This window comes from Typopeltis vanoorti, chromosome 19 (genome assembly GCF_054136105.1).
Source record: "Typopeltis vanoorti isolate ZY-2024b chromosome 19, IOZ_Tvanoo_1.0, whole genome shotgun sequence".
In the NCBI taxonomy this organism is placed as follows: domain Eukaryota; kingdom Metazoa; phylum Arthropoda; class Arachnida; order Uropygi; family Thelyphonidae; genus Typopeltis; species Typopeltis vanoorti.
The window spans coordinates 89,029,618-89,045,094 of NC_143567.1; the positions used below are offsets into that span (position 1 = coordinate 89,029,618).

Genomic DNA, 15,477 nt, shown 5'->3' on the forward strand with positions numbered 1-15,477 from the left:
AAAGTTAATTACCTTAAATTCCTCTATTTCATCTCTGGGTATTCTCTTTTCAAAATCTTCGAAGTATCTAAAATAAAAATAAGAACCAACATTCACTAATTAAAGCAAATATGGGAAATTAAGTTTTTCATAAGGCATCAAAAACCATTTATTTTATATTCATTATGAGAAAAATCAGAAGAGCAAACTAAAAAACTTAAGAACTTACTTCAAGCCAATTTTCTGATGGTGATTAAGCAAATGTTGATGTTTTCTTAAATCTGAAATGTAAGACATTAATCACTATTAATATTATTTTCTTTCAAATAAAAATTGCTATACAGAAATTTGCACTGGAAAGGGGGGGGGGATTGTGCTTTTAAAACATTCATTTTGATGCTTAAAAAAAAATGCACTCCTTTCCCTCGGAAATTCAATAATGATTATAGCAAACTGCCACAATAAAAATAGGTCTTGCAAACTCGAAGATATTATAAAGGAAATAAGAGCTCAGTTGGCATAGATGAAGGCCTTTGGTCAGAAAGACCTGGGTTCAATTCCCATCTGTGATGCGAGGAACCTTTATCTGGTCTTTTTTGATGAAAGCTGAGTTAGCCGGTCTCATGTGGTGGTAGGGGTGGTTGTTTTTTTTTTTTTCCACCTGAAACTCGGGTGTTTCATCCCTCAGAACAAAGCATACTGGCCCCCATGAACACACATGGATTATAGTCAAGAATACTTAAGACCCAGCCATAGGCCTGATTCATCAGCTATGCCGGTCCCAAGCCCAGAAAAAAATAGGTGGGATTGAGATGGTGCCATACCTTTCCCTAAAAGGGGGCTCACGGCCATTGTATCATCATACAAAATAAATAAATAAATAAAATATACACTATTATTATAATTACGGCTATTATAGCCTGTTTTTGTTTAGGAGTGTCCCTTATTTTAAATACATTGACTATTATTACTCCTTTCCCTCGGAAATTCAATAATGATTATAGCAAATTGCCACAATAAAAATAAGTCTTGCAAACTCAAATATATTATAAAGGAAATAAGAGCTCACTCAAAAAATATACACTATAACAAACTATTTCATTTGTTTCTGTAAGAAGTGACATATATTTGACAAGAAGTTATCTTCTTTTTATCTATATAATATCCTAGATACATGGGTATATATGTGAACCACATTTATGACTATTTGTATAAAAATAAAAACAGATGACTGTATAAAAAGTTCCTGGAATTTTCTTAAATATCCTATATATAGAACCATAGAAAAAATATCTTTCCTGCATGGTGTGAGGACATCTAACAAACTAGTTTCATCCTTTATTCAGATCTCATCAGTGGAAGACAGACTCGGTGACAGTGAACTCAATGGAAGGGGTTATTATTATTACAAGGAAACCTTAATGGAGTCCAAAGACTCGTCACAGGAGACCCCCACTATTCATATATCAGTACTTCTCAATGCATTTTACAGACAAAGCTCTAACAATAGACTCTGGAACCTCATTCCAATCATTCAACCATTCTCTAAGTGAAAAAAATCTAGTTCTCATACCTTTCCTAACACCATACTTTTACTGAACTTCCAGGGATGATCTCTGTTCTGCTTCCTTCTAGTCAAGGGCTGAAAAATTTCACCACTTGTTTCATCTTAAACATTTCTATCATATTCCCTCTTTTTCTGTTTATCAGCCAGCTTCTGTAGCCCATAAACACTCTCTATTATCATAGGTAGCATTCTATAACCACTCACCATCTTGTTCACTCACTACTGGATCCTCTCCACCCTTATCCACCACTTCCACATCTCAAGAATCCAAGTGACCAGACTTGTGCACAGTAATTCAAATGTGGCAATATCAAAACCTTATAAAGGAGAATTATTACTTCTTTATGTAATAGAGTTCCATTTGGTCACTTCCTTTATCCAACTGAACTGTCACTCTAATATAAAAAGTGAATAAATCACTAAGGCATGATCTACCCTTCAGAGAGTCTATGCTTCTCTCTGCTCCCCCAAAGAGCAGCGTATTCTTATCCATCAGTTTGTGAGTTCTGTCTTTAACTTTTCCACTAGCTTTTCCACAACTCCTAGATAACAACTGTTCTATAATTTTCTATCTCATTCTTGGAGCCTTCTTTATTCAACAGAACTATTTTCACATCTTTAACACCCTTGGAATGTTATCAGAGCTGAAATCTAGGTTAAACAGCCTAGTCAGAGACAATACCAAGTGGACTGATACAGTTAGGAGTGCTTTAGAAGATCAATGTGTCAACACTGATAAAATGTGAACTAGAGAGACAAATAATAAATTAATTTAAAAAACACGTTGATCAGAACTAGTCATGAATTATTTAATTGTGTTAGATTTTCACAATATCTGATTCATCCTATGACAGTATTACACTAGAAAACGACATCTACATGTTGCTCTGAGACTCATTACAGAGAATTAATCTTTACCTTAATTTCCTCTATTTCTTTTCAGGGTATTCTCTTTTCAAAATCTTCAAAGTATCTAAAATAAAACTCTATAATATGCTATCTCATTCTTGGAGCCTTCTTTATTCAACAGAACTATTTTTCCCCACTTTCCATACCCTTGGGACTTTACCAGAGCTGAAATTTAGGTTAAACATCCTAATCAGAGACAATACTTCCTTTGCACATGCTTCTAATATGAGAGTTGATAACCCATTTAATCCTATGGCTATATTTGCATTAATATTCTGCAATATCCTAAGCACTTCCAACTCATCAACCTGTATTCTCATATCAATTCCTATCACAGCAACATCTTCACCTGGATGACAGACCTTTGCAAAGTGATCACTCAGAAACTCAAATATTTTGTCTTCTTTGTCATCTTACTACCATCAGAACTCACTAAAGTTGTTTTTCCACAGTCAGTCTGCCTTTTACTTGCAACACAATGGAAAAAACTATGATTTCAGTTGATTTCTTCTCATAATCTGATTTTGCTTTCCTTACCATGCTGGGCACCTTTCTTGCCATTACTCTATGTTGCTCATGAGCTTGTTGATCAACTCTTTCTTTATGTATCCTCAACAACATTTTTTTTTTTTCCAGCTTCTACTTAATGATACTACTCACCCATCTAACTTATCCTCATATATAGTCTGATATGCAATATTTATGCTAGGGTAAAACATACAGGAAAATGAAAATAACATGCTATGCAACTGTGCTATTGCCAGCTTGGTTGCCTGAGTGGTTAGCATATCTGCTCTCCAGCCAATAGGCTATGGGTTTGAATTCCACCATGGACATGGATGTTTGTGACTTGGTTGGATATGAATTTAATCGCCCCACTCATTAGAGGCCTGAAATAGCTTGAAAAATTCTGCTGAAGGCTTATTATGTTGGCTATTCATAACTGTACTTTTTGAGGAAATTACAATGTATACTGAATATTAATTACAATAACTTTGATTTATACTTCCTATTATTTTTTTGCAAAGTCAAATTGCCATCATCATCAGGGAAAACAGTACCATATGATATGTGCATGCAGGCAAAGGAAGTGAAAGGGTGGAGAGTTCTGTTGATTTTGTGAAGTAGAAGCCATTAGCTAAAAAACTGTTCTCAGTGTAATTGATTTCTGTGGAGAGGCTAGTGTGGTTCAAGCAGATGGTTCTAGCTTTGTCAGTTAAATTTTTGATAACACCATACTGCTTGGAGGAGTGGTGATGCAATAGGTGATGGGTGTACCTTCCCCAGTGCAGTTAAGTTTTCTGTACACAAAAGGATAAGGAACCACTGGGTAGACAAGTAATTAGTGTCAAAGAAGGGGCAGACAATTCTTTTCCTTTTCAATGGCAAAACAGATCCTCAGGTATTAGCTGTTAAGGTGTGCTAAAACTGTTTCTAACATATCTCTGCTATGTAACCAAATGGAGAACATGTCAACTCAGCACAGCTATATTGTGAGTTTGTGAGGGACAGAATTTGGGGCAGTATTTTCAAAGTGTTCCAGGGGAGGGGACCTTCAACTTGCCTTCAACCTGCATGTAGGTTTTTCCTGCAATGTAAAATATCTGGAGTACACGACAAAAGTCAATAAGGCAGACATGTTGGGAGGATGAGAGTATGGAGCTCTAAAGTTTCTTTCAGGGGAACATTAATGAATAGGGAGGATACATGAAAACTGACCATGATGTTAATATCTCTGAGATCTGAAGATCATATCTGACAAACAAGATTTGAAATGCACATATAATCATAGGTCACTCTGAATTTATGGGTAAACAAACACCCAAACAGAACATACCTTTGAGAACCATAGTGGACAGCATTTAGCCCAAGAGCTCTCAATCTCATTATAGGTCACACCTCCTCCCATGTTAAAACTCTGTGCACTTCAAATCTTGTTTGTCAGATATGATCCTCCAAGATACTGACATGTTCAGTTTTGATACAGCCTCCCTACTCACTAACATACTCCTAAAAGAAACCTCAGAACTCATTTATACTTTCTATCCTCCTGACACATCAGCCATATTCACTTTTATCATGCATATAATCATACGCTCTGACTATTTTACATGGTAGGGAAAAACCTACAAGCAGACTATGTATAAAAATTTCCATATATACATTCTGCATGGAGAAATAATTGCACATGATGCATGTCAATGAGAAAGTGAAATTGTCATAACTCAATCTGCTTCCCTAAAAAGATGCTGAGACACTAATACCATTACTCACTGTCTAAGATTCAGATAGAAGCTCCATTCAGCACACATTTATGTGCAGGGGAGCTAAGCATTAATCCAAGGATGGACTGGCAGCACCTGCATCGAACCAGCAAAAATCAATGGTGCCATTACTGCATTATGGGAAGAGCTTTCTGAAATCCTAAATCCAGAACTATGGTTTATTCTCTATATCATCTCTGAAAAATGCTGCAACTAAAGAATTTGAAAACGTGAAGAACCATCATTTGAAAAAATATGAAGCCTTTTGATAGTGAAATACTTTGTAACCAACTATGGACTATGTCAAGAACACATAGTAGTGAATCTCACTTTGATGCCGCTCTCAGAAGATGCAATCAGTGCACTCAGTCGGGATCATAATTTTGCTATTGTTCCTAAAATATTACCAGTTTTGGAAATAATGACCAGTGTGGAATGTGATGCTATTATCAATCCTGTTGTTCTAATTCACTGGAAGCTGGCAGATGGGTTTAGTGAAATTTTTATAGCAGATCGAATGAAATACTTACTGTAATTTCTTTCAGAACAATGCAAAAGAAATGAGGTTTTACATTTTTTTTTTTTCATTTCACTTTTTCTCAGAAACAGACTAAATGTAACAAGAGGGAACTACAATTTTTGTTTAATACAGTTTGTTTTGTATAACTCTATCCTTGCTAATTATGTGAGTTTTGTCTAGATTCTAACTGCTACCTTCTTTTGTTAACTTATGAGAAATCTATGATGCCAAAAATGTTACTATTTACTATTTAAAATGAAGAAGAAACCAACTGAAAGATTCAGTGATTATATTTTAATTTAATAATAATGTACAAAAAAAAATTCCTTAGCCCCAGGATTGATGATTTCCTGCAATGCATGCAACATTCCTTCAAGTTAACAAACCTTCAAATAAAAAAATTATCCCCTAACACAATCAAAATAGTGGATTACTAGAGTGAGAAGTGGGGAACCTTTTATTGCCTTAAATAAAAGGAACATTGTTTTAATTCTTTTCTCAATAACAGGCATACCTTAGTGCTTTCTGCTTTAAAAATAAAGTTAACACAAAACTTTAAACTGAAAAAAATGTTTAAAACTTGATAACAACATTACCTGCAATAGTTTTAATTCCATGTTTTGCAAGTTTCTTTGCTGCTGCTGGACTAAAAATATCGGTAAAGAAAAACAATTTTGATTAATGTCAACTTTTTATGAAATATGTACATTACTGATTTCTACATAATATATATATATATATATATAAAATTTTGTCATGTTGTACCATCATTTTTTATTTAGTCGGAACACTAAATTAGCTGTATACAAGACTGTGTTCAAACCAATTTTAACTTATGGATCTGAGAGCTGGGTCAGAAGTAAAACACTTGACCAAAGACTAGAGACCGCAGATATGAGAGTCCTGAGAAAGATTAGAGGCGTGAACAGATGGCATCAATGGCAATATCATATTAAAAATGAGGATATTAGAAAAGAACTTGACATTGTCAGCATCCAGGAATGCGTTAGCAGAGCTAATCTCAGATGGTATGGTCACTTAAATAGAATGGGAGAGGAAAGATTAGCAAAACAAGTGTTCTCTGCCAGGTTGGCAGGAAAATGACCCAGAGGAAGACCAAGATATAGGTGGATTGATACGGTACAAAGTGCCTTAGATGATAAAAATATAAGATCTGATAATGTTGGAGTCTTGACAAGTAACAGACTGATTTGGAGGAAAATTGTAGATAGGAAGTTAGTAATGATGTAATTTTTTCATGTAGTACTGTCATATCCTGTACACCCCTTGAGGGTACATGGCAGGAATTTGATGATGATGATGATGATATATATATAAAATGTAGACATATTGTTGGATTCTGATTAAGGAGAAATTTAAATTATTAATATTCCTTACAGAATCCAACTTAATCCACCATACCAAAGGCTATACTTGTAAAAATTATTTGATATTAATCCCATGATTGTAAATTATTATTCATGTAATTGCCTTGAGTTTATTTAATAAATTTTATTAATTAATCTAAAATATGTGTTAGCAATAATAGGAGCTTGTATTGAAATATTATTCTGTTTATTTTGATTATTCCAAATTTAATATTATGAGGAATTGTATATATAAGTTTAATATGCCTTATGTGAATTATAATATTTTAATTTTTTATTTATCACTACCAGTATGTAAAAGGTATCATGTTACGCAATATTTCTGTTTTTATTTTATTTTGTTTGTTACTATGGAGACAGGCTAGAAATAGCTAGCACGTGCTTGGATCGCAAGATATGGTATTGAACTGCAGAGAAAGAATTGACATAAGCTAGAAGGTGAGAAAAATTTGGGGGGGGGGGGGGGGAGAGAAGGGAGGTATATAAGCTGAGAGCAGAGAAAATAAGGGGTCTTCTCTTTTTCAGGACTGACCATTCTGGGAAACTGAGAGCACTGAGTATAACACAGACAGACGAGGAGAATACTGAGAGGCAGCAAAGTGAATGCAAAGGATTGTTGTGCCTAGAACTTTAGTGCTGTAATTGGACTATTTAAGGACCGGGAAAGTAATAGGCAACTGAGAATAATTCTAGAAGTTAAAGAATTACTACGTGTTCCATTAGTTTCATGGAACTTTAACAGAGAGCTGAATTGGTCGAATAGTGTTAAAGAAGGAATGAGCATTATCCTTTATCCAAGTATGTCTATACATGTGAAGTGCAACCATAAATAGTTCAGTTATCGTTGAGAAGATTTATTCTAAATAGTGTTGTCATAGTGTGCTAAGTAAATATAGTTATAAAGTGTGCCCATAGTGAAATTGATGAGCAAAGGATTTATCCAGTAAGACCCGTCCAATTTTATGTTACTTCAGTGCAGAGATATATGTGTAATTCCTCCTGTTATTCCCCACATTAACTTTAACGTTTTTTGATGAAATCAGCCGAAGTATGAAGTATGAAAGTGTATACTCATGAAGCAGTTGTTGCCACCATTAATGTATTGAGACTTTACTGACTGTGTGATAATAGTAAAATTTGTTACTAAGAGATTTTGTGATATTGATCTCTATTAAAAGTTATTTTAATATTGTGAAAGCTATAAGTCTGATAGCAGAATGCCCATAGACCGAATCTTTAAGATGTTGTGACCAGTTAAGCTAAGACATTTATATTATCTTGTTCTCAGAATTGAGTTTATATGTATAATTTATAACCCAGAATTAAATGTTTTGTTTTGATGATTTTAAAATTGTGTTTGTCTGAATCTCCTTTACTGCACCCTTCATGAAATTATCGGACCTAGTGGGAGCTTCAAACATAAGAGATAAACTCTGTCTACATAAGAAATAATATTGATATAAAATTAGTTGATGCTTGGTTTCACTACATTTCATTAGACTAATCTAGATATAGAGTGGCACAGTCTAAAAATATATATTTCTCTATATTTAAATTAGTAATCAACCAACAACTTATTACTTGTTTAAGGACAGAGTTAAAACAAGATGGCAGATCAAAAACAAGGAAGTACGATCCAACAATATTAATACATATACACACATATATATATTAATCAATTCTAGAAGTTAAAAGTTTGAATAATGAAAGGCCAAGTAATTTGAACCCACTGTCTGTTACTAAGACAATGTGGGAAAGCAGGTATCCATTGAAATAGTAAAAAAAATTATTTTATTATTTTTAAATTTTCATTAATTATCACATGAAATATGTAACCTTTTGAAAAATATCATATGAGCTGCATTTTAGCAGAGATGTGAAGATTTGCTATGGAGAAAGAAAGAAATGCGTGATTGTGATTACTTTTAGTTGAAACTAACAATCTACAAGGTAAAAAATAAATGTGCTATTTAATACTGTTCACTAACACTTCAATTGAAATAATACTTTTAGTTGAACCTAACAATCTACAAGGTAAAAAATAAATGTGCTATTTAATACTGTTCACTAACACTTCAATTGAAATAATACTTTTAGTTGAACCTAACAATCTACAAGGTAAAAAATAAATGTGCTATTTAATACTGTTCACTAACACTTCAGAATAATAACTACTGCATCTTCAGAGCATATTTAAATTAAAAAGAAAAAAAATACAATATGCTTGGAACAAAATGAGAAGTGGCAGAAAGTAGCAATGGACAACTACAATTACATATTTTGCTTTTATTAAAAAAAAAAAGAGCCCGTGTAGCTCAGTGGATGTGGCATTTGCCAACCACGGCGGTTGGCCGCACGAAGGAAGACTTGGTTTCGAGTCTAGTCGGCGACTAGAGGAAATTTTTCTAAGCCTTTTTTCGACCGGTTCCCGAGTTAGTCGATCTCTGGCACGGGCAAGCAGGTTTTTCCTCCCGGAAACTCGGGTTTTTCGTCCTGTAAACTCAAGAAAATCGACCGTAGAACCCACATTATTTCAGACATTAAATATATTGTGTTAGGGTTAGGGACCACAAGATGGCGGCACATTTGAGCCGTCTCTCTTCACTAAGTACCGCTAAATTAGTGATAGCCTTGGGCCATCTATCTCTGATTGGTACCAGTGGAGATTGAACTGCCCACTCAGTCTCCAAAAGTTAGATAGGGCTAAATGGCCTCGCCTACTCCCCGTATACGGGAATAAAAAGGCGTTAGCTGATTTTTTAAAAAAAAAAAAAAAAAAAAGTCTCCCAAAGCTTAGATTGACATCCAGTTGTTTTTCTTCAGAAACGGTACATTTGCCTTGCAAAGGTCTTTAAATAGTCATAACAGAATTTACTTTTATATAATATTTTGGCTTTATTAACAAGTCCACGCATAGTGCCAAAAGCTTGTTGAGAGCTCTTTTGTTTATCCTAACAAAATATAATGTAATCTTAGGTTTCTCTTGAAATTACCTTTTGCTGTCTGTCCAAAATAAGATATACTATATGAACAAGAAACCTAGTAAAACAAAACAAAAGAAAGAATAACAAGTCATGACATTTTATCTATCTTTTGTTATCTTCAGAAATTCCAAAATCTAATTTACTAATAGATTTCTGTGTGCAGAAATCTATTAGTAAATTAGATCATATTTTATAAAGTGTTTTTATAAAATCCCCGTGTATTAGTCAAAGTGAGCACTACATGTTTAAGGTTACATTATTATTAACCTTCTATCAAAGATATCCCTCCAAATGACTGAATTATAAGATCTGACAATATTGTCAGATCTTATAATTCAGTCCTTTATGATACTTCTAACTGTATGAAATAACTTAGATCTTAGTTTTCCTCTATCTTTTCCTACCCATCTTGGCAACAAACACCGATTTTGATAACCTTTCCTCTCTCCCATTCTGTTTAAGTGACATACTAGAACAGTTCTTACACATTCCTAAATGCTAACAATGTTAAATTATTTCCTAATATCATTATTTTTAATATGATGCTACCACTGATGCCACTTGCTGATCCTTCAAAACTCTTATATCTGTCACTGTTAAATTTTGTGAACTACTTTCTAACTCAAATCCATAAGTTAAAATTGGTTTGCACAATCTTGTCTACTGCTAGTTTAGTGTTTTGACAAATTTTCTCACTTCCATATAAATTTGTTCAACTTGCTTCCACCATTTGCTTATTCTCTTGTCTATTTCCATATTTAATTTGCATATATTCACTAAAGACTGTACTAAATAGCTGAAATATTTTACTTGTTACATAAGTACTCCATTCAGGAATGCAGTTATGTTTTCACGTGCTCCTGCCTATTTATGTTTTTTTTTGTCTGTGTTGATTTTCATATCAAGTTTGTTACAGGAGTTATTCAGTCTATTCAAAGAATCCTGAGGACTTACACCAAATTTATTTAAGAGTATAATATTATCTGCATAAAGTAATAATATCTCCAATTTTGATACCAGGCTTGATGCCACTTTCTTGCATGACATGATCCATATAGATGATGAATAAGAGTGGAGATGGATCACATCATGAAAGAAAGTAGCATCATCAAATCAGATATCAAAATTGGAGATATACAAAATAGCTTTTTACTTCATGCAGATCATGTATCTATACTTTATGTGTTGAGTAATACATAGTCTATACTTCAGCTGCATATCACACTTGATTTTACATCAAATCATTTTCCTCAGCCTCCTTTAATTCTAACTGCTGACTTACAGCTACAACTTTTCTTTTGGCATTCTGTTGAATGCTTATTTCAATCTACAAAAACTTAAATAAGATCCATTATTTCTCAACTACCTATCTTAAAGTGAAAATCTGATCTTGACAACTACTGTTTGGCCTGCCAAGAAATTCTACTCTTCTTTAATCCTTTACCCAAGTGTAAGCAAACAAAGTTTTTCCTTTTAGTTGTATCGGAACTGTATACTGATATGCATAATGTGGTCACCTCTTGAAAATACTTCAAGCAAACTGTTTGCTTACAGAAAGAATTAAACAAAAGAATATAATTTCTTGGCAAGCATCATTTACTTTGTAACCATTTTTCTACTCCTATCTCTGATCTAGAGTATTATAATACTATGTTGATACACCTGTTTGCTATTTGTATATGGATAATATATGGAATCTGTATTAATTCAATTTTGTTATCTTTCTGGGTCTGGCTCCCACTGATAAGACCTCAATAAAAGTTGAAACCAGTCTGGATAGTGACCCTCCCATACTGCATAACAATATTTGGATCCAAAAGAAAGTGTGCTTGGCATTATGGGATAGGAACTGTTGTGAGGTCAAGAGCTCTACACTTGGGTAAAGGATTGAATAAGAATACAATTTCTAAGCAAGTATAATAATATTTTGTAACCAAGCAAAAAAACTTTCTACACATACTACTATTTGGTCTGAACCAAGAATGTTCTCCAAATTTCCTTCACACAGTTTTTTTTATCCTCTTCTCAACTACGCATAAATAAATTTTACCTGGAATACAATACTCAGTAGGAAAATTCCTTTATACTTTTCACATTCAGTTTTATTTCCTTTTTATAGATAGGTACTATTAGAGCTCTACTCCAATTTTCTAGAATTCTACTTTCAAATATAATAACTTTCAAGAAGTCTTCATATTTCAACATTTATGGTTGAATATCAACTACTCTAGCTACTTTTCCACATTTCAGGTGTCTGATGACTTTTTCTATCTCATGTGCTGATATATATTCCTGATATATATAACTAATAGACTCCTGAATAGTCTTGGCTATTGTTCTGTCACTATCCTTTTCATTTAACAATCGCTCAAAACAATTACTCCAGAAATCCAGAATATCTTTATCTTCAGTTTTCATGTGCCCTTTATTATCAGTGACTCCTTTTACAGTACTCTTTCATTCATTCATTTCTAACTTTTTTGAATAGCCTACAGAACAGTTTGCCACTTTCATGATTTTTTAGCTACTTTTATACACAATTTAGCTTTCTCACATTTTTTTTCTATATTCTTTCAGGGCATCTCCAGACTTACTTGATAGGAACTTCTGATATGCCGTCTTTTCTAGGACTGTCTCTTTAACTTCTTGAGTTCACCATGAAGTTCAGATTCTCCAATATTTTTCAGTTCAGAGTTTTGTATCCTTGCAAACAGCCTTACCACAGGCCTTGCTACCTGAATCAATGTTTTCTTCAGAGGTTTCCACCAATTATCTAAAGCTTGGTATTGTTTTTAAACCCTCATTTTTTTTTTCTCTATTAGTATTTGTGTATTTGAGTCTACAATTAATCTCTACAAGCTGCTCTTTTCTTTTATACTATTCACTTTTATCCTGCCTCACAACCAAATAGTGATCACTTCCTATTTTAAATCCCCTATATGCTCTTGTATCCTGAAGAAGTATGAAGATATCACTATCAACAATAGTGGTCAATGAAACTTTTTTTCCTTGTGTCTCCTCTCCTCTCCATGTGAATTTGTGCACATCTTTATGTTGAGACATGGTCTTAGTAATGACTAGTATACCATGGGTACCATTAGTAATGACTAGTAATTAGCTTTGTCATTTTCTGCAAATTTTCTCAAGCACATTACTAGATGTCTGGTATTCATTCCCTGCTCTGCAGTTTAATTATTAATTACAATTCTAACAATATGTAGTTCTCAAATATCAGGTCCTTGTATACTACTGTCTCAGGTCCCATATCTCACTGACCTCTTTCAAGATATCCTCACCAGGTATATACACTGCATCCCATCCTTCCTTTTCAAATTTCAAAACCTAACTACAACACTGAACTGTTAGTCTCACTCATTTGAACACACAAAGAATGAATTCAAATCCTCTTGTGAATCACGACATGTTCCACTCTTCACAGATCTCCCCAACTTTGCATCATCTGTAAACAAAACAATTGTAAGTAACACATATGTTAATGATACAAATATGTATCATTATAATAAAATAATTATCAGGAAGGTGGCAAAAATGTTATGGAGGGTATTGAAGAAATTCAGAAATGGAGGAAAGAGTAGTGTAAAAGAATCAAAGATGACATGAAAACTGAAGAAGGATATCCTGGATGTCTGAAGTAGTAATTACTTTGAAAGACAGTTAAACCAACCAAGCAGTGACAGAATCATACTAGAAAATTTTCAAGACGAATGCAAAAGAGGAGTACATATCAATACTTGAGATAGAAAAAGACATCAAAAACTTAAAATGTGGAAAGGCAACTGGAGTAGATATTTGACCAGAAATGCTTAAGTATGGAGGTATAAAGATTTGCAGTGGCTACACTGCATAATTCAGAGGGCCTGGTCAGAAGGTTCCAGCTGACGAGCTCTCATAGTACCCATCATCTATAAAAAGGGAATAAAACTGAATGTGATAATTACAGAGGAATTTCCCTACTGAATGTTCCAGGTAAGATTGATGCAAGCATACTTGCATACAAGAGGTTGAGAAAGATTGTGGAAGAGAAACTGGGAGAAGAACAAGTTGGGTTCAGGCCAAATAGAGATCAGATTTTCACTTTAAGACAAATAATTGAGAAACTGTGGGAATATGACAAGATCTGCACTTAAATTTTGTAGATCTGGAAAAGGCATATGACAAGGTGCCCAGAGAAAAGCTTTTCAAAACACTACAATTATATGGGGTGAATGCAACATTATACAGAGCAATACATAGTCTATATTTAAGTTGTATGTCAGCAGTTAGAATTGAAGAAAATACAGGAAGCTGGTTTGATGTAAAATCAGGAGTAAGACAAGGATGCACATTATCTCCACTCTTATTCATCATTTATATGGATCACATTATGCATCAAGCCTAATATTAGAATTAAAGATGTCAAACGTAGCTCTTTGCTTTATGCAGATGATGGTGTCTCCTAAATAATACATCTAGTGCAAGTTTCCAGGATTCACTAACTAAATTGAATAACAGCTGTAACAAATTTGGCATGAAAATCAGCAATAAAAAGACGAAAACTATGAAAATAGACAGGAGCATAGAAAACTTCAGCTGCATTCTGAATGGAGAGCCTATTGAAAAAGAAAAATATTTCAGCTACTTAGGCACAGTTTTTAGTGAAGATGGCAGGTTAAATCTGGAAATAGACAACAGAATAAGCAAAGCTGATATGGTGGGTAGCCAGCTGAATAAATTTATATGGAATATGAAAGAAATTAGCCAAAACACCAAACTAGCAATATACAAGACTGTTTAAATCAGTTTTAAGTTATGGATCTGAGAGTTGGGTTAGAAATAAAGCACTTGATCAAGGACAAGAAACCACAGATATGAGGATTCTGAGAAAAATTAAAGAATGAAACAATGACATCAATGGCAGAATCATATTAAAAATTAAGATATTAGAAATGAACTTGATATTATTAGCCTTCAAGAATGTGTCAGTATTGCTAATCTAAGGTAGTATGGCCACTTAAATAAAATAGATGAAGAAAGGTTAGCAAAACAGGTGCTTGATTCCAAGATGGTAGGAAAGAGACCCAAAGAAAGACCAAGGTAGATCGATTCAGTCAGAAGTGCCTTAGAAGCACAAAATGTTAGATATAACAATATTGGAATACTCACAAGTAATAGATTGATATAGAGGAAAACCATTGATAAGAGATTAATAATAATGTAAACTTGATCATGTATCACTGTCATAGTAATGACAACACCCCCTTGGGGGTACATATCAGAATATTAATGATGATATGTATCATTAACATTTAACTTGAATAACAGTCGCAAAACAGATCTCTGAGGCACCCAAGTAGTGATATTATTTATCTGGGATAAGGAATATCACTCCACTTTTTAATGTGGCTACTACTATCCCATTTAAAAGATGGTGATATGACCAATCTCCTCCTACTCATTAATATATCATTTAACTGCATCCATCACAATTAATTAACATGTGAAAATGTATCAAATGTTTTTGCAAAATATAAATATACAACTGGATATGCATCCCCTTTGTCCAATATATGAGGTGTGGCTATTAAATAACGAGACTGGTTACAAAAATGAGGTTTGTTACTACAATTGTACAACTTAATTGTTATCCCCTTCAACATACTCCCCTCTATCTATACACCATTGCATACAAATTTTCCATTGTTGAAAGCAGTGTTGCAAGTCATCAGATGTTATCTGCTTCAGTAGGGCTGCCATTTTCTCCCTTACCTCATCCACTGACTGAAAATGGGTGCCCTTCAGTGCAGATTTCAACTTTGGAAAAAGGTAAAAGTTGCATGGAGTAAGTCCAGCGAGTAAGGTGGATGGT

The 15,477-nt window shown here is 33.7% G+C and overlaps 1 protein-coding gene across 2 annotated transcripts in view; it reads right to left on the minus strand.

Moving 5' to 3' along the window:
* The window catches only part of LOC150096321 (DNA polymerase beta-like), a 219,894-nt gene that overhangs the window by 150,817 nt on the left and 53,600 nt on the right, over positions 1-15,477 (minus strand). For both annotated transcript variants that reach the window (XM_090408925.1, XM_090408924.1), the window contains exons 5-7: positions 5,836-5,885; positions 209-260; positions 13-67 (exon numbers count right to left, since the gene is read on the minus strand). In XM_090408925.1, the coding sequence (XP_090265051.1) occupies positions 13-67; positions 209-260; positions 5,836-5,885 (157 nt within the window). The remainder of the gene's footprint in view (positions 1-12; positions 68-208; positions 261-5,835; positions 5,886-15,477) is intronic.